We start from the raw sequence: 26,706 nt of genomic DNA on the forward strand, positions 1-26,706 counted from the left end.
TCCGGACTGGAATCTCTGTCCCCTCGTTTTATTTTTCTAACGGTTCCTCTCTTCCATCGTGACCAAGTCTGCGTTTTCCACTCTTTTGCAGCCATTTTAAAGGACTCAAGTGTTACAGAACGATCCCTCCTCAGAAGAGTTTCCTCCTGCTCTTATTAGGTCAAACGCCCGACTAGACTTGGTGGCAAACAATTTGCATCACTTAAAGTCTCTAAACCCTTTTTTAGCCCGAAATGCTGAAGGAGAACTCGACAGAGACTCTGTTGCCCCCCCCCCCCGCCTGCACCATGGCCGAAGCCCGGAGGGGGAGCGATTCTGCCCTTTCTGGCAGGCTCCTTGGCCAGGCCACAGGGCGGATTCTCCTGGAAGGCGATGGGGGGGGGATTTTGGAGGGGGGAGCAACCTCAGTGAACGGTACTGCAGTGGGAGGAGGCCAGTGTGGCAAGGCCGGCCGGTCGGCCATGTTCTAATCTGCTGGTCTGCCGACTCCCCCCGGCCCCACCAGGCAGCCCTCTCCCCTTCTCCATTGGGATGAAGATCCTAATCTTTTTTTATAGATAAGAGGGAAAAAGCTCATGTACTGTGGATTGTTTTTTAAAGCGTACCTTTTTAGATATTTCTTTTACCTTTTTTAATCAATATATAGATTCATGCTCTGGTTGTGAAAAACCTGTCAAGAGGTGGCTGCCCTGTTGAGGGCAGTGGACGCGACCAGGGCCCAGCAAGCGGTTGCCCAGCCACCTTTGGCAAGGCCTTGCGTCTGCCTGTGCAGGACGGCATTGCCCATCACCCTCTGGGGGGGCAGGAAGGCCGTAGCAGCCTGGCTCCTTGGCCACTGGGCAGAGGGAGCCTGCGGAGCCCCATTGCTCGGGGTCTCCCAGCAGCCAGGGAGCAGCCTGGGCTTCCGTTCTGATCCTGGCATTGGAAGGGCGGGGAGTCCCTCACTCTGTCCCCCTCCAAGCAGCAGGGCAGCTTCTGTGAGAACAAAGGGGCTGCCAGATCCATGGCAAGGCGCCCCTGACAGCAGGCAGTCCGAGGCGGTGCCCTGGCTGAACTGCGGTCCGGGCTCCCTCCTTGCCAGAACACGTGTGTTGTGCGAGTGCAGGTTTCCAAATAATCAAAACGTTTACCTCAAGGTACGGTGGGAGAATATGCTTTGGGGAAGGGGAGGGTGGGCAAGCAATGTTTTTGTAAGGATCATCCATTTTTTAGGAGCTATTTTGTTTCTCCAGCCTGCCCTGGAGACCTGCACTTTGCACACGACACACCCGGAATTGAGTATCTTTTTCATGTACATAGAAATACTTTATTTATTAACTCCAGTGGTCACTTAAAAATGAATCCTGCGTTTTGAAGAGCAGCAGACAAAATGTAGGTTTGTGTTGTTTTTAAAACTAAGCTCTGAAAGAAAATTGGGAATCCTTTTAATTTAAACGTATCTGACTTTTTAACCAACAGGTGCTATGGACCTTTGATAGTTTCCTGTTCTGGTGCTTATTCCTTGTATGTGGATTCAGTTTGGGGGAATGGGATTGTTTGGGATTCTTTGGGTTTCTTTTTGTATAGACTTTGGACTTACAGGTATTGGTAACTTCCAGATAAAGCATGTTTTATTTGTATATTCCTAGTCTTCTCCCACGTCCGTCTTTTTCTCTGTATCTTGTTTTAAAGTAGAACAGTTTGGAAAAAAAATAAAGCAACAAAGACCCATTTAAGAGCAGATGCCACTTCTGTACTTGACACTGTAACAGGCCTGGGGACAGAAGAGCATGCAGTTATTCTTTATTGACTGATGCAATTTGAAAGTCATGTCTCTGGCAGCAAAGTCCAGTTGAAAAGGAAAAGTACTGAACATTGTCCGCTGCCCTCACTGGCATCACATTTGGGGCCTCACAGAGACTGACCACTGTTTACCAAAGGTAAAATACGCACAAAGAGCAGCTTCTGAGGTTGGCCAGAGAAGGTCAGCTGCCCCGATTCGCAAGGGCTGCTTCCCAGAACTGGAGGGATTCCAACTGGGTTCTCCCATCAGATGCTGAGCTGTACAGTTAGACGCAGAGCAGAGCAGAGGCTGGTTTCTGAGAATCATCGCTGTGTCTGCACCAGTACCAAGGAAACACGTCTGGAAAGCCCAGAAGGTGGAAATGGTCCTCGGGTGGGGCTCCTGGACAGCCCTGTCGACCGCCTGCCTTCATCAGTGGGACCAAAGGCTCTAGGTCGAGCATCTGCTTCTCTGTGCAAGTCAGGTTTCCCCCAGCTGGTCGGTACGAACACGGCCTCTATGCCCAGCTGGCTTCCTTGCCAGGTGCCTGCAGTCCTGAGCTAAACAAAAAAAAAGCCTGCTTGAGATTTGGACCAGCAGCCCACGGACCGGACAACGGCGCAAGCTGTGGCCAAAGCCAAGAATGTGGAGATGTTGCTACTGAAACCGGTGGAGGAATCCCGGCAGGCCTTGGCCTGAGCAGGCCCCAAGTCTTCAGGCCAGATTTCAGCAAGAGAATTCTGCCCGTACCCTCCAATGGTCCACCCCCAGCAAAGAAGCTGGCCTGGCCTGCAAGGAGCACAAGGGGGGGGGCACAGAGTGAGCGCTGCCGCATTTCACCCTCCATGCTGGAGCCCAGAAGGAAGCTGAAGAGGCCGCTCTGGAATAGCTCCATCCTGCCCAGTAGGGGAAGGCAGAGAAAAGCCCCAGAGTTTCGCAAAATCTGCATGTTCCCCAAGAAGCAACATCACCCAGCTTGCCCTGGGTTCAAAACAAACTTCAGGGCACGGCTTTGGGGTCCAGGATTGGGCCCAGATTTGACTGGTGGCCCAAGAGGGAACTCCTGTGTGGAGTTCAGCCTTCCCCAACCCAGAGTTCGCAGAAAAGGGGCTAAATTTCCATCTCTGCTTCACCCAATCTGTGTGGACTACAGTTCCAGTCAGCCTCAGCCAGCACGTTAGGGACGTGGGGAAGGGCCTAGAGAGAATGCCTCTGCCCCGCCTCCTTTTCTCCCCCTCCCAATGTCCTGGAAAGGTCCAGATGCAAGAGGGGGGGCTGGGAATCCTTTCAGGGGGCTCTTTGCTTGTAAAGTTGGGGGGGGGCCCTAGGCTCCTGCCCCACAGGGCTCCCCTCCTTCCTTCCTTCCTTCCAGCAGCTCTGCCCTCGGCTCACCCTTAGCCTCGGTGGTCCATCGGGAAAGAAACTCCCCGGCAGAACCTGCTTCTGCCTGGAGCAGCACAGCCACCTCGAAAGACCGCAAGGGGCAGGTCAGGAGCCGCCAGCTGTCAGCGGGTGGAACGGCCCGCCACTTGAAGCGGGGCCAAAGGCATGAAGAGTCGTCGAGATGACTCCAAGATGCTGCACGCGACTCTGGGTCCAGGAGCGGCCCCTTTCTCTCTTCCCTGCCGGAGCCGGAGCGCGAAGCCAGCGCTGCAGAGACACCGGGTCGCGGGCCGAGCGGCGGGGTCACATCAGGGCGCAGAAGCGGGACTCGGCCGAATCGCGGAGGCCCTCCAGCTTGCTCCTGTCCCGCACCAGGACGGCCTGGTTGCCGAACTGCGAGTACCAGGCGCTGCGGCTGCGGCTCAGGTAGGTGGCGGGCGGCGGGCGGGCCTCCAGCTGCTGCTGCTGCTGCTGCCAGATGAGCAGCGAGGCGTCCCGGTAGCGCAGGCGGGCGAAAGCCTCGGACAGCGCCTTCTCGGCCAGCGGCGGCCTCGCCGACATCGCCCTCGGCCGGCGCGGCTCTCTTGGGCCGCGGAAGCGGCGCCGGGCAGGGAGCCCCGGGACGGGGACGGGGACGGGAACGCGCGGCGGGCCCCCTGGAAGGGAGGGGAAGGGGTGGCGGAGCGTCCCGGAGCGCCGACCGGCAGTGCCTCCCCCTGCGGCCCACCCAGCCTCGCACGGCCGGGAGGCGCTCACGGAGCAGCCCCGTCGGCAAAGCCGCGGCCAGCCGGCCCGAGAGCCTCTCCGACCCCCGACCCCCCGCCCTACCTGGGGTCTCCGGCAAGCGGCGGCGGGCGGCAATGGGCGCGGCGCCTGGAGAGGCCCTCCGCGCCGGCCGCCCAGGCTGCCCCCCGCCCTCCGCGCCCTCCTCCTCCTCCTCCTCCTGCGGCGTCGGCGCGTCTCCTCGCTACGCGGGGGCGGAGAGGGCCGGGGGCGCGTCAGTGGGCGGAACTCCGGCCGTTGCCGCCCCCGCCAGGCCACTGGAAGCGCGCGGAAGTGGAGGCGGCTGTTCCCGGCTGTGCGCCCCTCGTCGTCTCCGCGGGCGGCTTGGAAAGGAGGCCGGTTTTCCTTTAATCAATCAGAATAGAGCTGGAAGGACCTTGGAGGTCTTCTAGTCCAGCCCCCCTGCTCGAGCAGAAGACCCTGGACCATTTCAGACAAGCGGCTGCCCAGTCTCTTCTTAAAAACCTCCAGTGATGGAGCGCCCACAATTTCTGGTGGCAAGCTGTTCCACTGGTTAATTGTCCTCACTGTCAGGAAGTTTCTCCTTAATTCCAAGGTGGCTTCTCTCTTTGGTCAATTTCCAACCATTGTTTCTTCCCGCCCTCTGGTGCTTTGATGAATAACGTGACCCCCTCTTCTTTGTGGCAACATCGCAAATACTGGAATACTGCTATCATGTCCTCCCTAGTCCTTTTCTCTAGACTGGCCAAACCCAAATCCTGCAACCATTCTTCATATGTTTTAGTCTCCAGGCCTTTGATCATCTTAGTTGCTCTTTTCTGCACTTTTTCCAGAGTCTCAACATCTTTTTTTGTAACATGGTGACCAAAACTGGATACAGTATTCCAGATGTGGCCTTATAAAGATGTGGCCTGATATACTGCTTTATAAAGCAGTACTAATACTTCACGTGATTTTGATTCTATCCCTCTATTCAGACATCCAAGGATTGTATTAGCTTTTTTTGGCTGCTGCTGCACACTGCTGGCTCATGTTTAAGTGATTGTCCACTAGGACTCCAAGGTCCCTCTCGCAGTTATTGTTTTTGAGCCAGGTTTTGCCTAATCTGTACTTGTACCTTTGATTTTTCCTGCCCAGGTGTAAAACATTGCTTTTCTCCACATTAAATATCATTTTGTTGGATAGGGGCCATTGTTCAAGTCTGTCAAGATCTGTTTGGATCCTGAGCTTGTCTTCTGGCGTGTTGGCTATTATTGCCAGCTTGGTGTCATCTGCAAATTTGATGAGTTCCCCTTCTATTCCCTCATCTAAGTCATTGATGAAGATATTATTATTATTATTTATTAAATTTATATACCGCCCTATCTCCCTTACGGGACTCAGGGCGGTGAACAGGCGATACTAAAAACCACAATAAATATACACAAGTTTCTGTTCTAAAATCAAATTAAATAACAGGCCTGTTCTAAAAACACCCCATACAAAACCCCCACTAAAACATAATCAAACTACGCCAGGCCGGCTGCACGGAATAGATGGGCCTTCAGGGCTCGGCAAAAAGTATTGAAGAGTATTGGGCCTAAGACAGAACCTTGTACCCCACTCTATGTAGAAAGGCAATGCCAAAGAATGTTCAAACTATCGCACCATTGCACTCATTTCACATGCAAGTAAAGTTATGCTTAAAATCCTACAAGCTAGACTCCAGCAGTATGTGGATCGAGAACTTCCAGAGGTACAGGCAGGATTTCGAAGAGGCAGAGGAACTAGAGATCAAATTGCCAACATATGCTGGATCATGGAGAAAGCTAGGGAGTTCCAGAAAAACATCTACTTCTGCTTCATTGACTGTGCTAAAGCCTTTGATTGTGTGGATCACAACAAATTGTGGCAAGTTCTTAAAGAGATGGGAGTACCAGACCATCTTATTTGTCTCTTGAGAAACCTATAGCGGGTCAAGAAGCAACAGTGAGAACTGGACACGGAACCACTGATTGGTTCAAAATTGGGAAAGGAGTCCGGCAAGACTGTATACTGTCGCCCTGCCTATTTAACTTATATGCAGAGCACATCATGAGAAAGGCAGGGCTAGATGAATCATAAGTTGGAATTAAGATTGCCGGGAGACATATCAACAACCTAAGATATGCAGATGATACCACTCTAATGGCAGAAAGTGAAGAGGAACTAAAGAGCCTCTTGATGCGGGTGAAGAAGGAGAGTGCAAAAGTCGGCTTGAAACTCAGCATTAAAAAAACCAAGATCATGGCATCCGGCCCTCTCAATTCCTGGCAAATAGATGGGGAAGAAATGGAGGTAGTGACAGATTTTATCTTCCTGGGCTCCAAGATCACCACAGATGGGGACTGCAGCCAAGAAATTAAAAGACGCTTGCTCCTGGGGAGGAAAGCTACGGCAAATCTCGACAGCATACTAAAAAGCAGAGACATCACCCTGTCAACAAAAGTACATACAGTCAAGGCCATGGTTTTCCTAGTTGCAATGTATGGCTGTGAAAGTTGGGCCATAAAAAAAGGCTGAGCGCAAAAGAATGGAGGCCTTTGAACTCTGGTGCTGGAGAAGACTCCTGCGAGTCCCCTGGACTACAAGGTGATCAAACCGGTCAGTCCTGGAGGAGATCAACCCTGACTGCTCTTTAGAAGGCCAGATCCTGAAGTTGAAACTCAAGTACTTTGGCCACCTAATGAGAAGGAAGGACTCACTGGAGAAGAGCCTAATGCTGGGAAAGATGGAGGGCAAGAGAAGAATGGGACGACAGAGAATGAGGTGGCTGGATGGAGTCACTGAAGCAGTAGGCATGAGCTTAAATAGACTCCAGAAGATGGTAGATGACAGGAAAGCCTGGAGGAACGTTGTCCATGGGGTCGCAATGGGTCGGACACGACTTCGCAACTAACAACAACAACAAAAGTACCATTAAGGACTACTCGTTGAGTACGGTTTGGTGGAGAATGGAAGGATTTATACTCCTTACAGACAGTTGGTCATTTGCATTCTTTTAGAGAGTCGTTGAGGCCACTTGGAGGCTTATCTGTTTCTCCAGGGTCACCTGAACAGTGCAAACAGGTGTGGAGCCTTCTTGGAACTGTTGAAACGATGAGGGGGGACATGATAGCTGTCTGCCAATACTTGAGGGGCTATCATAAAGAAGAGGAGATTGACTTGTTCTCCAAAGCACCTGAGGACGGGTGGAAATTTGTTAAAGAGAGATCCAACCTAGAAGTAAGGAGAAAGTTTCTCACAGTGAGAACAATTAATCAATGGAAGAGCTTGCCTCACGGAATTGTGGGTACCCATCACTGGAAGTTTTCAAAAATAGGCTGGGCAATGATTTGACTGGCTTGATATAAGGCCCCTGCCTTGGACAGACTAGAAAACCTTCAAGGTCCCTTTCAGCCCTGTTATTTTATGTTCTACAATTTTAAAAAGTCTAAGCTTTAATCGACTGCTGCTCATTTCATCAGAGCTCTGTAGGATTTAGATGCATTGCCTGATGAAATGAGCTACAGTTTGCAAGAACGTAGGCCTTCTAACAAAATTTGCTATTGGAAAAGGTGCTATTAGAGGCAGTTGTTGCCACCACAGACTCACTGGGCTCTTTTACAGACTGCAGCCTAGTTAGCCCCCAAGGACAGATGCTCTCGGATGTCTACTTGGATGCTGAATGAGATGGCAGAAATGTTGCAGATGTCTCTGAGCCTGTGAATCCTTGGGGACCAATGCAAGTTGTAAAATCAAAAGTGCAGAAAAATAAAAATAAACCTCCCCCTTCATCACCATCACCCCAGCTAGCATAAAAACTATCACTGTCTCTAAAGTCTATAGAGATTCTCAATCATCCAGCTCATGGTTGTCCTAAAGGTGCTTTTGTCATGGTTCCGGATGTCAACGCTGCTAACATCGGATATTCTTGCTTTGACAGCTTTTTCAGGAGGCAACTGGACTTTCTTGTTCTTTGAACACGTTTAGCTTCTTATCCAAGAAGCTTCTTCAGCTCTGACTGGATGGTGGAGAATGGAAGGATTTATACTCCTTGCAGACAGCTGTTCATTTGCATTCTTTTAGAGAGTTGTTGAGGCCATTTGGAAGTTTATCTGTGTCCTCAAGGTCACCTGAGTGATGCAAATAGGTGTGGAGCCTTCTTGGAACTGCTGAAAGGACTGTGTTGTAGACTGGAGATAGATGATGTCGGATCCCTCCCCCTCTGTTGAGAAAAGGCTGTTCAGTTTTGACATAGATGGCCTCTTTGACCCCTTTCAAACCAGCGGTCCTCTCTGTCCAAAATGTGGCAAATGCAGAGGGAAGCCTCCAAGGCCCTGCTTTGAAAGAGGGGTCAAAGAGGCCATCTGTGTCCAAACTGAACAGCCCTCTCTCAACAGAGGGGGAGGGATCCGACATCGTCTATCTCTAGTCTACAACACAGTTCTTTCAACAGTTCCAAGAAGGCTGCACACCCGTTTGCACTGTTCAGGTGACCCTGGAGAAACAGATAAGCCTCCAAGTGGCCTCAACGACTCTCTAAAAGAATGCAAATGACCAAATGTCTGCAAGGAGTATAAATCCTTCCATTCTCCACCATCCAATCAGAACTGAAGAAGCTTCTTGGATGAGAAGGGAAACCTCTTCAAAGAAAAACAAGAAAGTCCAGTTGCCTCTTGAAAAAGCACCTTTGGGACTGTCTCTGAAAGTGAATCCAGCTATCTCTTCATTCCTTATCCTCATTGTGTTCTCTACAAGCCAATCTTTAAAATCTTACCTCTCCATCTTAATCAGCAAAAGTCCATTAAGAGTTATCTGAAATAGCAACTATTAAAAAACCCGTTATCTACTGAATCCAATTTGAATATTTTCATATTTATATATCCCTTTCTATTTAAGCATATCCCTCCCATTTATTCTCTTACAATAAGTAAAATCTTTAAAGCATTTATCATATAGTCCTGGCCAGCAAAACACATTAAACATTACCAAAAATGACAACTATTTATATTAAGCTTGATCAAATACAACAATTCTGTATTATTTCTTCTTTCACCCAACAATTTTTAGTTCCCCCAAAATCTGCTTTCCAGTACTTATTTATAATTGAGTCTTGTTTAGCCCATTCACCATAGATATCCCTTAAAGTAGCCTCAACGTATGACCACAATTGAGCCCAAAATTTATGTTGCTAAGCGAGACATTTGTTAAGTGAGCTTTGCCCCATTTTACAACCTCCCTTGCCACAGTTGTTAAATGAATCGCTGCAGTTGTTCAGTTAGTCACATGGTTACTAAGTGAATCTGGCTTCTTCCCCATTGACTTTGCTTGTCAGAAGGGGGCAAGAGGGGATCATGTGACCCCAGGACATTGCGACCGTCGTAAATGTGAGCCAGTGGCCAAGCCTCTTGAGTTTTGATCCTATCACCACGGGGATCTGCAGTGGTCCTTAAGTGTGAAAAGCGGTCATAAGTCACTTTTTTCAGTGCTGTTGTAACTCTTGAGTGGTCACTAAACAAATTGTTGTAAGTTGAGGACTGCCTGTGTTTTCTTTGTGTCCTCTGGTGTCCAGGGTTTAAAGTCCTTTTATCAGTTGTTTCCAAAGATAAACATAACATTTCTCATGGGAAGGAACAATTTAATTGATTTCAAAGTTAATTTCTTATAGCCAATTTCAGAGTTCTAATTCAAGTCTATCTGAACCCTTAATTTTTTAAAATTAAATTTATATGCTGCCCATCTTGCTATCCAGAGCAATTCTGGGCAGCTTAATGAATTTAAAACGTTATAAAATCAGCACTATAACTAACCTTTGCAAAATCTTAAATTTGTAATTTTTTAAAAAAAAAATTAATTAAAAAAGACCTCACTTAACAAATATGATGATTTAAAGTTCTAAAAGTTCTCAACTTTTAAAAAGTACTAAGAAAAAAAGAAAGCTTCAAAGTGATTTAATAGTGAGGTATGGTTAAACCGTAAGTCCATAAAAAGACTACATTAGTGGCACTGAGCTTGGTGAAATCTTGCAACTCTCAGCTGTTTGCAAAACACCACAAAAGCACCAGTTTCTGCTGTCTACTCACACAAAAATATCTGTCCGGAGTATGCATGGGTGAACTCAAGATCTCTCTTTTCCCCAGGGATTTTGGTAGCCTGGATCAAGCATCCAGCTGCTATTTTCAGCTGAAATGTCTCCCACTCCCTGTGGGATATCCGTCTGCCATTCCTCACTGGAAGCTTCTCCATGCGTTATGGGAATTCAGCCAGACCCTTAATGTTACGTCAACCAGACCAACTGGTTAAATTGTAATAAGGTTTTATATATCAAATCAGCAGTTTTTTCTCTCCTAGGTATTACACATAATTTGGATGTAAAAGAAACAAATTTGATGTTGTATTGTTTAACTGCTGCCCGTTTGTTGATAGCTCAAAATTGGAAGAGTAAAGTTTTACCCACAATGGAGGACTGGAGATTGAAGGTTTCGCATCTTGCTGAAATGGCAAAATTTTCGGCTTATCTGAAGGATCACTCAAATGAACAATTTTTATCAATATGGAGAAGATGGATTGTTTATATTCAAAATAAGCATAGAATGGTGGAATATAGGTTAGGTTTTTAGATAAAAACTTTTTTTTTCTTTATATATATATTTCACCTACTTATGTAGAATAATATTTTGTGGAGTTAGGGATATTAATACTAGTTTACTTTTAGTTGAATAGTATCCTGGGATTAGGTTTGGGAAGTCCGGGTGGGGGGTGGGGGGTAGGGGGTTTTTACATTGTGATGTATCTGTGATGTGTTTTTTTTTATGATGAAAATAATAAAAAATTTATATTTGACAAATCAGCAGTTTTTGGGTGGACAGGCAGCAAAGGCTGTAAAGAGCTCCTCCAAAAGTAAATTAGCAATTTTATTTTGTGAACCTGGATTGAAAGTTTCACTCCGTGTTGAGTGACCCGTTCATTGCTGATCCAAATGGCACAGGGAATGTACAGTGCCTAAAGAGATGGCAGCATTTCCCTTCCCAGAAGGTTAGCTGCAGAGGAAGCAGCCCTAATGCACCAGAGTGCTGAAAGTTGCAAAGAAGTCATTAATGGGCACCAGGCTTAAAATCTTCCAAGAGATGAGTTGCAATTACTAGATGCCACCAGCAGGAGGAAGCAGATTTAAGACTGTACAATATTTGAAAAATGTCTGCACAGATGAGTATGCAGAAACAAAGCAGAGTATGTTAGACCCTTAAAAGAACGAAGATATGAACTTGCACAAACCAGTTGTGTCTTTATTAGGACCAACCATGGTACCCCAAGCCAGTAATCCAGAACTCTTTAGGAGGCAGGGTGGAGACTGCAGACAAAGATCATATTGCATCAAGCCATGGTGTTTTATAGTTGAAGCCACAATCCCAGTTCTTCAGGAATGGTGCCACTCTGTCCGGAGCTGCCCTCGCACTGCTGTAGGATGGGTGTCACATGCCGAGAGGGCCTCTGGGCTCTGGACAGGTCACATCTTGTGGAAGGGACTGCCAGGCAGCGGATGAACCACCAAGCCAGACCCAGCGCTTGCTTCTAGCACAGCATCTAGGCCACATCTCGCCTCGGCACTTATGAACCTGTGAATCTCTGGACAGCGGCTCGCGTGGTGCGCTGGGCTCCTCTTGAAACTCTCCTCTTCCTCGACTTCTGGCTTCCACATTGAAAGGGGGATTCCCCTTCCAGACCTCTTTTCGTGGGGTTGGTTTTCCATGAGATTGCTTTAATGGCTAAAAGCGAGAGACTAAAAGTTCAGGTGCCCCCCTTGGCCAAGAAAGCCAGCTGGGAGATTTTAGGCCAGTCCCCCTCCTCTTTCTTCAGCCCCCCCAGCCCAACCCACCTCCCAGATGTATCGTAGGGAAAATATGAGGAGAAAGGTGTGTGGGAGATGTTTGCCCCCTATTTGTAAAAATACTAAAAGTGGGATATAAATAAATAAGCATTTATGTACTGCGGTGCTGTCTCGCATTAGAATTCTGAATTGGCTTCCGATGAAAACTGCAATAGCTCCCTTATTCTTTTACTTGCAGCTACTGAAGAAGTTGCTTATAAAGGGGGGGGGTCACTATTTGCATGCAGGCAGTGGGCGTGGTATCGTAAACCATGCCCCGCCCATCTCGCACCTGCACATGGGGGCGAGAGCGATGCACAGGCAGCCATCACGGACCGGCCTCCTCAGCCCAAACTTTTCGGGGCGCGTCTGAGGAGCGTCCCGACAGGAGATGCCCGTCGCTTTCCTCGTTTCCCCCCGTTATTTCGTTTCTTCCTGCCCTCTTCTGCTCCATAAATACCTAACACACACACACACCACAACTGCCACTATCGAAGTCCCAAGAAACTCGGAGCTGCTTCGCAAAAAAAGCGGCCGAGGCGCCGGTTAAAGAGGCGGCGGCCACAGCAGCTCCACCCCGCGCGGCCTCCCCTTCTCGGCGCCCTGTGGGGACAGGCGGACCCCAAGGCCGGCCCTCGTCTTCGGGCTCCACAGCCCCGAGAGATGCAAACGGGGCACCCTCCTCGGCCGAGACGGAGGTGGGCTTGTCCCCAAGGCTAGGCCGAAACCCAGCCGCTACCTCGGGCTCCTTCGCGCCCCAACAAAGGCTCTTCTGCAGGCTTCCCCGGCCGGCCCCTCCGCTTCCCCTCGCCGGGCCGGAGCCTGCCAGCAGCCTTCAGGCCGGCGCTGGCGCGGAGTCCGCGGCGTCGCGGGAGCCCGGCGCAGCTCGCAGTCCGGGGAAAGGCGCGCGCTCCGGAGCCAGGGAGGAGCCGACACCGTCCCGCCCGCGCCCGCGCCCGCGCCCTCCCCGCCCACGGCCGGCTCGCAGGGGCGGGGAAGGGGCGGAGAGGGAAGGGGCGGGAGGGGGCCCGCCGCGCCGCCTCTCCACAAAAGAGCTCAGGCCCGGCCCGGCGGCTTGGAGCGGTCGCGGCCCGGCGGGGCTCTTTGTTCGCCGGTCGAGCAGCCTGGGAGCCGGCGGCGCGGGCGGACAGGGGGCGGCCCAGAGCAGGAGAGAGCCGCGGCCGGCGGGCATGAAGCGGCGGCGGGGCGCCCTGCCCCTCTCCGCCGTCCTCCAGCAGCGCCCTCCGCAGTGAGCTTCGGCGCGGGCCGGCAGGCAGCCCCCGAGGCGGCGCGGCTCCTCCTCCTCCTCCCCGTCCATGGCGGAGGCCCCCGGGCGCAGCGCCCGTCTCGGCCGAGGATGGCGGTGCCCGTCCGCGTAGGCAGCCCCCCGCGCGCGGCCGCGCGGCCCCCGGGCGCCATGGCGGAGTGGCGACAGTGCGGGCGCTGGCTGATCGACTGCAAGGTGCTGCCCGCCAACCACCGCGTGGTCTGGCCCTCGGCCGTGGTCTTCGAGCTGGCGCAGGCGCTGCGGGACGGCGTGCTGCTCTGCCAGCTGCTGCACAACCTCTCGCCCGGCTCCGTCGACCTCAAGGACATCAACTTCCGTCCGCAAATGTCGCAGGTAGGTCGCGCTCCGGGCGGCGCCTCCCCGGGCCGCGGCTCTGCCCGCCGCCCCCAACTCGAGGCGCGGCCGCGCGTTTTCCGCCCCTGCTCGCCCGCAAAGCCTCCCGGGGCGGGCAATCACGAGCCGGCGCCGGGCGAGCGAGAGGAGCGGCGGGGAGGACCCCGACCTCTGGCCCGGAGGGGCTCCCGGGAGCTCCCGCGCGGGGTCCGGGAAGCGCGTCCCGAGAGTCCCCGGAGGGCGCCCTACCGGCTTCCTCTCGCGGGGATCGGTGATGCGCGGCGGGCGGAGGGCGCCGGTGGCCCCTTCCTTGGTCGGGACTTGAGCGGGCTGGCTTCGTCGTCAGCCGTCCGCGCTCTCTGCCCAGGGCCGGGGTCTGCCGGCCGCAAGGGGCTGGGCGGCTCGCTGCCTCTGCTGCCTAGGCAGGCTGTCCCGGAGAAGGGCCCGTTGCTGAAGCCCCCCTTCACCCCAGGCTTCTGGCTCAGGGCTGCGGGGGGGGGGGGTTGCATCTCCTGTTAGGGGAACAGATTGGGGGGAGCTTTGACGAGGGAGGTGCTGCCTTCAGGCCCTCGAGCCCCGGGAGGAGCTGCAGCCCGTGGGGCTTTCCACCCCGGACTGTTTCACAGAGTGAGACTCCAGGGAGGGGGAGGGCTGCTTTCCAGGCGGGGGGGGGGTCCGTGTAGGCCTGGCTGGGAGGAGAAATGCCGGTGGAAGGGGGAGGGGGTGCGCTGCTCCTGAGAGCACAAATCTGAGCCTCACAAAGTTTTGTGGAGCAGATTTTCTAATGGAGACTTATTTCTTGCAAGGAAGGATATGATGGGGGAAACCCTGCATCCTCCCAGAGGAGATTCTGAGGGTGCAGAGTGTATGTGTGTGTGTGTGTGTGTGTCTGCTGTGGGTCTAGGAGCAGCTGCAGAGCTCCCCAGCTTGCATTGGTGCCCTGGACTGTGGACAGGGAAGGAGGAAGTGAAGGTCATTTAAAAGTGTGTCTGTGTGTGGTGGGCTTGTGCAGATAAATTCCACCATCCATTCACTTTGCTTCTGAAGGGAGTCTAATTGCTGGAAAGGACCTTCAGCCTGGCAGAAAGGAAGGCAGGGAGTGGTCACTCTCACTCTGTCCTGAGGGGGGGGGGAGCCCTGCTTCTTGGGAAGAACTGGCCCTTCTTGGAAGGGTGGAGGCTTCTTGCCTAGGAAGGCGCATTCAGGGACATGCAGCGTCATTTGGTCTCAGGGAGTCCATGCGTCCATGTGTTGGCACCGTTGCTTTCCACGTGTGTTTGCTGGGTTAAAGACCTCCATTTGTATCTCTTGTGCACAGAAGAAAAGGAAAACATAGGAGGGGTAATTCAGGAAAGTAAAAAACTGAAAGCTAGGTTAGGGTTCAGTATTGAGGTGGTCAGCCTTTCTCCTCTGGGCTTCCTAGAACCAGCCAAGCCTTGATCGAGAGAAGATGGGGAGCATCTTCTGGGCCAGGCGGTCCAAGCAGAGGAGGGACTAAACAAAAAGCAGCCCACCATCTGAAGGCTGAAAGAAGTTGGGGGGGGGGAATCGTTGCTGGGCTGCTCCTCTGAGAGCTACCCAGGGAGGCAGGGATGGCGAGTGAGCCCCGGGAGTCCGATGCCCTTGGCAGCAGCTGATGGAGTCTGCCTGGTTTGTGTGGTGTTGTAATATTTGAGCTGTTAAATGAGCCTTGCCGATGAACAACTGCCTGGCTGCCTTAGAGTCGAAGGTGGGTGCAGAATTGCCTGGGGGGGGTGTGTGGCAGCCCTGGCAGCTTGGAATTGCTGCTTGGAAGTCAAAGGAGCCTCGTGCCTCTTTGCTGCTCTTCTTCGTGGTTGCCATCCTTGGTCAGCTGCCTGCTCTGCCCAGTGAATGTGGCATCTTCCCTCCCGGCCCTCAACCTAAGAGGGATTCATATTTTAAAGAAAGGGGGGAGGGGGTGGTGGTGGTGGTGGTGGAGAAGGACACTCCCAAGGCCATCAGCTGTAGATAACCCACCCTGCACTCCAGTGAATCCAGGATGAAATATTAAGCATTAACTTTATAAGGCTGATAAAGGCTTATAGCCATTTTTAATTTCCTAGAATTTCCCTAGAAATTAAAAATGCAGAAGACAAAGAAATTGTGATTGGTGTTTAGACCAATCCTTCTCCCCTTCAACCTGAGGGATGGATGCCCTGCAGCCTCGGGGGGGGGGGGGCTTCAAGCCCAGGATTGCCACTCAGTTCACTGACAAGACTCAACTTCTTGCCCATCCAGTCTGGTGGGGCTGCTGTGACATCCGGCTGGCTCCTCCTGCCCCCCCTCCCTCCCTCCCTCCCTCCCTCCCTTGAGCTTCCCTCAGTCTTGGCAAAGGGGCATCCGTGGACCCCTCCAGACCTGGGCATTGGCCCCACAACTTCCAGAAGGGGCATCCGGTTCCTTGCCGCTTTCACAGTTGTGTCTACTTTTTCTTCAGAAAGGCTGCAGAAGAGCGCAACTCTGCTGCCCACGAGGTTTCCTGAAACTATAAAAGTGCCGGGTGGGTGGTGGGGCTCCAGGAGTTCCCCAGAAAAAGGGCATAAATCTGTGAGAGGACAGCCGGGCCGGTGGAAGAACTGCCTGCTTTGGGACCAACTGGTGGTCCCAAGATGTCCTGGCCCCTTCCTTCTCCCCAAAAGCTGGCTGTTACTTGTTTGGGAAGCTTCTGCCTCATTTCCCAGGCTGCCCTCCTCCCTTTTCAGCTATGGCAGTTGGCTGGTGTCTCTGTGTGTCTGTATATGTGTGTGTGTCTATGTCTGAGAGCAGCCTCTGCCCTTTTTGTGCAACTAAGTCAACACTTTGCTCTCATCCCTTGCCTGATGCCCGCGGTGAGCGAGAGCCTTCACTGTCATGGGCAGCCATGTCGTTGCTGGCAGACATGGAAGCCTTTGCGTGAGTGCCACTTCCCTGGCCCCAGACGGATCGTTTGCTGTGATTGTGTGTGTGTGTGTAGAAGCACATTCCTTTGAACTTCCTTGAAGGTTGGGGAGCAGGGGTGGGGTGAGTCACTGATGTTGTGGGTCACAACATTGAAATTTGGAGCAAAATGCTAAATTTTAATAGCACCACCTCTGCCTTTTTTCCTGTTCAGTTAAGCTTGAACATTTAATGTGCAATGCCTGTGTGGAGCACTTTCCACCCGGTACCAACTCTGATGCTGCATTCCCTGCACTCCTCTGGCTGGAAGTAGTAATAATGACAATAGTATTTGTGTAAGTGCAGCCGCACAGCTGAAAAATGTTGTGCTCTCAGAACTGAGCCCTCCAGGAGCGAAGGAGCTTCGCCTGTCAGAAGATTTTCTCTTCCTGCTGGGGATTAGACCAGGAGGGCAGCTATTTTCATGCCCCCCCCCCCCCGCTGGGCTGGAAACTGGCTGCTGCCCTGATTAAAATGTCATAAATAAATAAATAATGGCTGGGCTGTAAGAACCTTTGATCTGTCCTGCTGCTGATCTGTCCAAGATCCGTCCTGACTGGCTGAGGACTCTCCTAATCCCAACAGAGGGGGAGGGGAGGGGGAGATCCCTGCTAAATGCTGCCGGCGTGGGGCTTCTTCAAAGCTAATTGGCTTCCAGGAAGGCAGTGAACATCTCTGGCCTGGAAGCTCCTCTCAGAGTCCAAATATTCTTTGGCTTTTGGCAGCTTGCCTGGGCTCCACGCCCTGCTGCAGACTCTCGGACCAGCCTTCCCTTTTAGCCAGGACTGACCAAAAGGAAGAGTTAACTGAGCCTGCTCAAACATGTGTGAGTCCATCACTGAATTTATGTTAAAATATTGACAAAGATCTGCATATTTTATGCATGCCAGAACTCTGACGCCGAAAGAGAAGCGAGTGCTACAAGATCTATAGATGTCTTTAAAAAGTAAGTGGAATTATTAAGTTTTTGAGAGTCAAAAACCCTTGGAGACCTACTTCAATTATCCTAGAAGTCTTCTTTAAATCTTCATTTGCTTGGCTCTGCCTTCCCTATTATCCTGCTGTGAGTAGGCGTCCTTCCCTTTCCTAGCCCCTCCCTCCTCTTCCTCCACCCCCTCCATCTTCTCTTTGTTGAATTTTAGATTTGGCAGTCATATTCTGAATATGCCGTGGCCCTGCCCGTATCTGTGGGATTTCGACAACTGTCGGTTGAGTGCCAAGGTAGTTTCTAGAAGGCCTTGCAGAGAAGGGTGAGCAACACACTGGGCAAAATGGGCTGGTCTGGCATTCGCACCATTTGCACCAAATGCAGCACGTGGCAGGGATGTAACTAAGGCTCACAGCCTCGCCTGCCCCTTCTGCCTATTACTAAAAAGTCTTCTGGGAAGGCCACGCTTGACAGGGAGAAGCAGTGGAGGCCAGCATCTGGTGATGCCCTTGGCACAGGGAGGATTGTATCTCCCTGTGTAAGAGGAAATGATAATTAGCGTGTATTAATGAGCAAAATAAAGAAACCCAGCTACAGTATGTTGTTGTGAAACCAAGAAAAAGATGGAGGTTGCAATGTCCGGGAACTGAAGGGGTATCATGTAAGTGAAGAGACGAATGCCTGCAAGCAGCTGAAGAATCTGGTTTAATTTTGAATGAAATAGGATGATTTGGGTGAATTTGGGGCTTTTGGGGTGCTTGTGAAAAGCAAGAATTCATACATTAGGAACTTTACATCGCAGTGAATAGTGATCATGGAAGGACTGAATTCCAGTTTTGGAAACCTTATAAAATGTTCTGAAAGAATGACATTGCAGGACTGGTGACATGATGGATGGATGGGAATGAGAGGAAGGAGGACAGAAAAGCAATTTAAGAATGAAAGAGAAGGGGGGGGGCTCTCTGCTGAGGGAAAAAAGCCCAACCTGTGGACTTCAGATGCATAAGTGTCCTGGTTTAAGCATAATTCTGTCCCTGCATTTACATACAGGGCGTGCATTGAAAACGGTGAATGGATGGCTGATGTGGAAAGTCAGAGATATTTGAGGAGGGGTAGTAGAGGGCTGAGGGAATGTGGGAGAGACCCTGATTTGGGAGTGTCGGGAGTGAATCTTGGGAAATGACCAGGGGATGCAGGACTGCAGGAGGAGGAAGTTGCATTGTGGGAAGTAGATGGGTCTCCCAGCAGGAGAAACGGAAAGTGGAGGGAAGAACGGGGGGGGGGGGGAAGAGCAGCAAGGAAATTGGTGGGGAAGAAGATTTGGGCTACCGAATGTGAGCACAGGGCGTGGAGTTCTGGGGATGGAGAGACCGATGAAGGGGGGAGGGCAGGAGCTGGTGGGGGAGATGGGCGGGACAGACACAGGCAGTCCTTGACGTGCAACCACAATTGAGCCCAAAATGTCTGTTGCTAAGTGAAACATTTGTTAAGTGAGCTTTGCTCCATTTAACAACCTTTCTTGCCACAATTGTTAAGTGAATCATTGCATTTGTTAAGTTAGTCACACGGTTATTAAGCGAATCCAGCTCCCCCCTTATTGACTTTGCTTGTCAGAGGGTCGCGAAAGGGGATCATGTGACACCTCTCCCCCCGGGTCACTGCGACTGTCATAAATGGGAGTCAGTTGCCAAGCGCCTGAATTTTGATCATGTGACTATGAGGATGCTGCAACGGTTGAAAGTGTGAAAAATGGGTCACAAGTCACTTTTTTCAGTGCCGTTGTAACTTTGAACAGTCATTAAATGAACTGTTGTAAATTGAGGACTGCCTATCCTTGCAAAATCATAGTGGGAGAGAGAAAAGGGCTAACGGAGCCCCCTGCAGAGGGAACGGATGGGGGGGGAGATCCGGAGACAGCTGGGCCACAGAACAGATCGGAAAGGAATGCCGTGAAGATCCAAGAAAAAACACAGGAAGGCTGCCACCAGCATGACAGGCTGACAAAGTGAAACTGGAGGAACCTTAAAATAAGAAGGCAGTTTGCAGATTGCTAAATCTTTGGTTGATTTGCTTATATCGAGGACTAGAAAAGTGAAATTATGTTCTCTTCCACAGAAGGCAGACTGCAGACACAACAAGGAGGGGCTGGAACAGGATTTGAAAAAAAAAAATCTGATTAAAAGAGCATGACCCAAAGCAAGACCTGGGCAGCTTTTCTTTGTAGACCAAATAACTGCAGGTTACAGAAAAAAAACATGTGAATGGAAGAAAGTCAGCTTAGCGCACCTCTGTTCAGTAAACCTATGATAGCAATCAGGCTGGGAGGATGGGTGGTATGTCTGGCCGTGGAGTTGAAGATGGACCCAGGGGGTGTAGCCTGAACAAGTGGGATGCTTAAGAAACGCTTCCGGACTAAGACGGGAGTTCCTCTGGCTACCGTCTCATGCATGTCCTGGCAAAAGATCTGGAAGGCCAGGCGTGTCTTCAGAGACCTGTTTGCAGGAGACACAAGTGTGCCTTCCTTTGGGTGCCAGAGATGCCATCTTGTTGGCTGAGACCCCCGACCAGCTTCCCAAATGTCAGGTGGCTGAATCTGGATATGATTGGACTGAAGGGCAAGACGTCGTTTCTGACAGGGAAAAGAACACAAATGATTGCACGTGACACAAATGGTGGAAAGTAGTGCAAAGGGGAACATTTGCTTATTTTGGTAAAAATATTTACTAATAATGAAATTATAAATTCTGGTAGAAAAGTAGCATCTGGTAATATGTCTGCTGTGAGGAATGGACGTCAATATGCCTAGGTTGCCACAATGAAATTTGAATTGTGTAGGTCTGGAGAAACAGCAGTCAGGGTCAGGGCGGTGGTTGTGGGCTGTGTACAGTGGAGAACTGCAGTCTCAGTTCTGGGCCAGGCTTCTCTGCATAAGCCAAAAAAAAACTGCTACTCCTCAAGGAAAGATTTGGAATTGGGTTGGTATACATTGATCAGTAAAATAAATATATGAGAGGAAGGTACCCCTTTGCACATCAAATTTTACATCATTATCTAATCCATTGTGCCCAACCTCTGGTCAAGGGCAGCCCACCTCCCCCTTTTCTGCCAGGGCTGACTCATGAGGGCTGGGGGAAGGAGACAAGGAGCCCAGCTATGAAAACCTGGGGAAGGTCAAGCTGTTCTTTGCACATGCACCAGAAGAATTTTACGGACCCCGGTCCCCCCCCCTTTGAATTACATTCCCTGACACCTCCACAGCTCTGTTGGAAGAGAGAAGGCTTTGTCTGAAAGGCTCTAAGCAGATTTTGACACTAATTCCTGCAGATTTGTGGTTGCCTCTGTTGAGTAGAACCAGAGTCCACCCTCCATCCCTGCAGCCCAGGCTGGAAACCGCCCAGAGCACCGGGCAGTGGTCCTCTTGCTTGACCAGTGGTGGATGGCCCACTTCAAAGGCTCGGTGGGTCAGCAAGCATCTCTGATGGGACAAGTGGTTGGGAGGCGAGCACAGGCTGGTTCTTGCCATGGTCTGGTTGAATGCTCGGGGACATCTCCATGTTGGTTGAAGCAGGAAGTTCCTCACTGTTTGCCACACTGACATTTTCCAGATAGCACATCTGAATATGATGCTGTGTAATGTGTAAAATGCAGCTGCTCTTGCAGAATGACAGTTGGAAAGTGAGGGTCAAAGGAGCTCCCCTTGTTGAAGATTTTAATCTTGCTCCAGGCATTATGCTACCCTCTCTGTCTCAGGCAACAAGGTGGATTTGGGGTCCTGCCAGGCCCCTCTGAAAGTCAATTCAGCATGGATTTGCTGCTGAAGAGAGAGTCTTTGAGGGTCCCCTCATCCTTGGGGATGTGGCTATTTTCAAATGGGTTCCATGCAGGAGTTCGGGGTTTTTTCCTTCCTAAAAAGCATCTGAGGGAGAGCTGGCTTTGGCAGCCCCTTCCCCTCTTCCACTGCCAGCTGCTCTCCTAAGATTGGGGAAAGGATGCAGGCTCTGCCCCAGCTGACTGACCCAGGAGCTGGGGGCTGGCAGTGCGAATGCCGATGGCGGCTTCTGCAGGGTGATGGGAGAAGCCGGGTGACTTAATTTAATTTGGCTAAGTGAGGAGGGAATATCCATTGGAGGAAACCTCCAAGAAGGATGACTTGGTCGCAAGCCAGTGGCATGAAAAGCCATCTGAGGAGCGAGAGGCTAAGTGGATAGGAAGCCATGTGTGTGTGTGTATGTCCCTCCTGGCCTTCATGCAGTGTGAGAGCGGTCTTTCAGCCTTCACTGGGGTCACATGCTGGGTCTTGGCCATTCCCTCCAGCTGTCAGGTCCCATTTTGGGCACCTTGCCAAAGGGGGGGAGGAGGAGGCTCTGGGTAGCATTATTTGCAAGCTTTCGCTTTTGCTGTAACCATGTGGGAATTAGGGGGATCGTCTTTTCAGATAGGGTGGACTCTGTTCCTACCAGTTCCAACCTCGCTCCAAGGTCACTGCGCCCCGAGGATGACCTGTTATCTGTCCTGTACCTCAGTGGTCCCAAAACACATTGTGGCACTGTATGGGAAGAAGAGCTTGGTGCTTTGCGCAGGATCACAGAATCGTTGGATTCCACCTGACCTTACTGCAACCACTATTTCTCAGTAAAAGTTATTTTGATTGACCACGTGGTGTCAAGAGTCGTGCTTTCCTGAGGGGGCCAAGTGGGGCAGGTCCTTACATTAGGCGGAATCTGCAATTGTGGTCAACCCAGAGAGGCACCTACCTCTACTGTGGGGACCATGGAAGGAATGTCTGCACAAAGCAGTGGCTAGGAAGAAGCAGAAAGCTGGGGGAAGCCTCTACCAGGGGTCACCCTGGGGCGGACCTCTCCGGGTGGATGGAGGAGGTCGCCAGCCTGGGAGACTCATCGAAGCCCAGGTGGTCCATTGGCATCGGGAAGTAAGATGACTGGGAAGGATGAACCAAGGGAGTAACTCGCAGCCGAGGCAGCCAATGGCACAAGTGGCAAGTGGAGCTGGAAGAGCTTGGAGATGAGGAGGAAGAAAGCGGCGAAGTCAATTATGCCGACTTCCTCATAAAGCAAGTGATGTACTTCCATGTTGGAAGCATTCCAGAGCCTTAAGGGCTGTGAGACTCTAGCCAGGATGGCCCCTGAGGACGCTTGCCAAGCCTGAGAGGACAATGATCACGGGAGAGCCTCATCGTTAGACACCACGGCGGGAGTCTCAGTAGCCCTGGCTGGGACAATTGTAGCCATGGGAGCAGTGCAAGGGGGACCCACCAGGCCCACCACCCTGGGGGAGGTACTGGAGCACCGGGCCCCTGAAGACGGAAAGCCCCACCACTGTGTGTGAAGTTCTATGGAGACTCCCAGCAGCTGGGATTCTTCCTGACCCTTGTCCTGACCTACATGCAGGGATATGGGCCAGAAATCTGCAAGTAGGGCACTAAGGTGCAGTGTGTCACAGTGGCGCTGGAAGGAGCAGAGGCTCATTGGATGGTGACATTCCACAAAGCAAACGCCCCTGGGCTGAGGAGCTTCGATCGTTTTAGGATAGCGCTCTGCCACCGGTTTGAGGACCCCCTTGCTGACCGAAAAGCAAGAGACCCATTAAAGGTGCGAAGCACAGATGCAGAGCCATGGCGGAGTACACCAAGGAGTTTTGCGACCTGGAATGCCAACTTGACTTGAAGACCTCATCAGCTGTTTTAAAGGTGGGCTAAGCAACGACCTGTACAACGCTTGCATGGCAAGCGAGCCCCCTGAAACCTTGCACAACTGGTGTGTGCTAATTGAAGTAGAGATCGACCAAGCCCAAAATAAGTACTGCACGGTAAGGTCCTGGAAAAGATCCCATCCAGAGAAGAGGGTTAGGGCAGATCCACCCCCTGCTTTAAATGTGAGCATCAAGAAAGGCATTGGGCAGTGGAATGTGAAACTGCCACCAAGGCACAGCAAAAGAAACAGCCCTGAAAGGAGTGGAGGTTGTGGAGGTCACCCCCTTGCCCAAAAGAGCGGAGGGAACTCCAACCCCACCAGATGACCAGGGGTTAATAGACACCGGCTACGACCCTCTGGTAAGTGACCCAGTCATGCCAGTATAGAACTGAGTTTTCCTGGGTCAGGGTTGAAAGCTTACCTAAGAACCCTACTAGACTTGGACTGCACTAGATGCTTGGTAAATCCAGCACTGGTTGAGAAACTGGGAATCTGACTTAGGCGGTTAAAAGTCCTGGTGGCATTTTGTCAACTGGACGGGTCTGTCGCGGGAGGCATCCCAGCGACTTTCACCACCGAACCCATAGGGATGCAAATAGGGGCCCATTCAGAAATCTGAGCTCCATAGTAGCCCTTGGGATGAAAAGGCTCTTAATCCTAGGGCTAGCCTGGCTAAAAAAAATTGAACCCTTACATGAATTGGAGAAAAGGACTGTTAAAGTTTTGAATAAACTGCCCCTCCCAGGCACAAGAGAAATTTACAAAGGCAACTGCTCCGAAGCCCAAACTAGGAGCTATTATGCAAGGGGAGGACTTTCCTGTTAACCACAAGGAATACTGAGACCTCAGAGATGTGTTTAACGAAAAGGGCTTGGATGAACTTCCTCCCCATAGGCCAACTGACTATGCTATAGAAATCCTACCTGGTGCCAAATTGCCAAAACTGAAGCTTTACTCAATGACATCAAGAGAGTTGTAGGAACTGCGATTGTTCGTTGATAACAACCTAGCCTGAGGCTTCATTCAACCAGCCTGACCCCGGGTCGCAGCCCCGTCCTGTTCCGGGAAAAGAAGGACAGAGGATTAAACGTGTGTGTAGAGAATGTTTACCCCCTGCCTCTGATGAAAAACATGCTAGCCCACTTGGCCAAGGGCAAAATCTTTACTAAAGTGGACTTGCGGGAGGCATATTACCGTGTAAGAATGAAGAGAAGGGGACAAGTGGAAAACCGCTTTCAATTGCCCGCTGGGTTATTTCCGATTCAAGGTGCTATCTATTGGACTGTAGGGGGCCTTAGCTGTGTTCATGCAATTGATTAATGAGGTCCTACATGAGCACCTGTATAAAGGGATGCTGGTGTATTTGGAAGACATTTTAATCTATGTTGAAACCAAAGCAAAACATGAAACTAGTGAGTGCAGTCCTCTAGAAACAACGAGCTGCCAAACTGTGTGCCAAACTCTCCAAGTGCAAGTTCCACCAAAGTAAAATAGATTACCTGGGTTACCGTATCTCGCATGAGGGGATTGAAATGGACCCTGAACAGGTCAGAACCATGCTAGAATGGGCACCGCCTCGCACTAGGAAGCAACTGCAAAACTTCTTAGGATTTGCCAATTTTTACAGGCAATTCATTCCTTCATTTGCTCAAATAGTCCTCCCCATTATGAACTTGCTAAAAACAAAAGAAGGGGACAAGCCCAAGCCTAGTCAATCGCTAAAATGGTCAGTGGAATGTTAAGCTGCTTTTGAGAAGCTCAAACGCCTGTTCGCAGCTGAACCAGTTCTGAAGCATCCTGACCCGACAAAGTCCTTTGTCATACAAGCCGACGTGCGCAATGTGGCTGTGGGAGCAGTACTGCTGCAAGAAAATGAGAGCGGACACCTGCAACCCTGCGCTTACACCTCCTAGAAGCTTTCTGAAACTGAACAACGTTGGGTAATATGAGAGAAAGAGGCTTATGCAGTAAGATGGGCACTCCTGGCCTTGAGGCACTTAGAAGGGAGTAAAATACATTTTGAAGTGTGGACTGATCACAAGAATTTAGAGGCCCTGAAAATTTCTCATAAGCTCTCCCCTAAACAAACACGATGGGCACAATATTTCAACCGTTTTGACTTCACCCTGTGAAGGGGAAAATAATTTCCTGGCTGTCTCACTGTCACACAGTGTCCAAAGCAGAAATTGTTAAGCCAGTGCTCCCGTCCCATCAGCTGGCAGCTCAAATAACCATTCAGGCACAGACAAGAGGAAAAACCCCAATAGCCAGTGACGTGACTTCTTCCCTTAAAGCTGTCTTAAAAGATGATAAATTGTTCCAAACTCACAGCGATGTTTGCTCCATCCAAGATAGGCTGGCTTGGGTGGGGTGGGGTGAAACTCTTTTTTTTTATTGAAAAGTTTTATAAAAATTACAATATAAACCCCTAAACCCACCCATCCTAATCCCCCCCTCTCCCTCCCCCACTTCCCAGAGCTAAATACAGGGTTACAAATATAATAATCATAATCTAACTAACATTAACCAACTATATAAATAACCAAGTCCATAATGCGCTTTAACTCCCCTTTAACATAAATATAATAATAATAATAATTAAAACATAAACAAATTAGTATCCTAATTATTAAACAATAGAATATNATCCCCCCCTCTCCCTCCCCCACTTCCCAGAGCTAAATACAGGGTTACAAATATAATAATCATAATCTAACTAACATTAACCAACTATATAAATAACCAAGTCCATAATGCGCTTTAACTCCCCTTTAACATAAATATAATAATAATAATAATTAAAACATAAACAAATTAGTATCCTAATTATTAAACAATAGAATATTGTTAAACAATACTAATACTAAAAGTAATAATAATGTCATATAATTAAAACTAACAAAAATTTCACTATAATAAACTATTGATACTAATAATACTCTAAAATTTACTCATAGGCTAAATGGAACTTTTTAGTCCCATATTTGTTCTGAATATAATCTATCCATCTTCTCCAAACCGAAATGTATCTTGTGAGTGATCCTTCAAATAGGCAGAAATCTTAGCCATTTCTGCTAAATTTTACACTTTAAGCGTCCATTCTTCTATAGTAGGCAAGCAATCCTTCTTCCAATATTGCCCTACTAATAACCTTGCAGCTGTTATCAAATTCAACATCAAATTAATTTCTTTAATATCACAATCTATAATAACACCCAGCAAAAATAATTGTGGAGTAAACTTTATCTTTTTCTTAAAAATATTTTGAATGTTCCACCAAATTTTAATCCAAAAAGCTTTTATATTTCTACAAGTCCACCAGATATGAAAATAAGTAGCATTCAAGCTACCACATCTCCAACATTTGGGCTGTAAATTAGGATTCATACAAGACAACTTTTTAGGATCCAGATGCCATCTATAAAACATTTTGTAAAAATTTTCTCTTAAATTTTGGGCCTGAGTAAATTTTACATTTCTAACCCAAATTACCTCCCATATATCCAGTGGAATCGGTTCTTGAATATTTTGAGCCCACTTTACCATACAATCTTTAATTCCATTTCCGAATCCATCTCTATTAAAGCATTATAAATTCTCTTTATATGCGCTCGATTTTGATCTTTAATCTGTTTTACCAAATTCTCATCCATTAATGTAATACCAACCTTTTGATCTAACTTCCACCTAACCAACAATTGAGTATACTGAAACCAAGACTGTACAATATTTTCTTGCTTTAACTCAGCTAAC

The 26,706-nt window shown here is 49.9% G+C and overlaps 2 protein-coding genes across 6 annotated transcripts in view; one reads left to right on the forward strand and one right to left on the reverse strand.

Moving 5' to 3' along the window:
* Window positions 1-3,448: 3,448 nt before the first annotated feature.
* BRD3OS (BRD3 opposite strand) lies at window positions 3,449-3,706 on the reverse strand. The gene has a single exon (XM_029284859.1). The coding sequence runs from the start codon at window positions 3,704-3,706 to the stop codon at window positions 3,449-3,451; it is 258 nt and encodes an 85-aa protein (XP_029140692.1).
* A 9,467-nt stretch (window positions 3,707-13,173) lies between these two features.
* VAV2 (vav guanine nucleotide exchange factor 2) overlaps window positions 13,174-26,706 on the forward strand; it is a 109,958-nt gene continuing 96,425 nt past the window's right edge. For all 5 annotated transcript variants that reach the window (XM_015819970.1, XM_029284857.1, XM_029284856.1 and 2 more), the window contains exon 1: window positions 13,174-13,377. In XM_015819970.1, the coding sequence (XP_015675456.1) occupies window positions 13,174-13,377 (204 nt within the window). The remainder of the gene's footprint in view (window positions 13,378-26,706) is intronic.

The sequence above is a fragment of the Protobothrops mucrosquamatus genome, unplaced genomic scaffold, assembly GCF_001527695.2.
Source record: "Protobothrops mucrosquamatus isolate PMUCROS unplaced genomic scaffold, P.Mucros_1.0 scaffold1036, whole genome shotgun sequence".
NCBI classification, from domain to species: Eukaryota; Metazoa; Chordata; class Lepidosauria; order Squamata; family Viperidae; genus Protobothrops; species Protobothrops mucrosquamatus.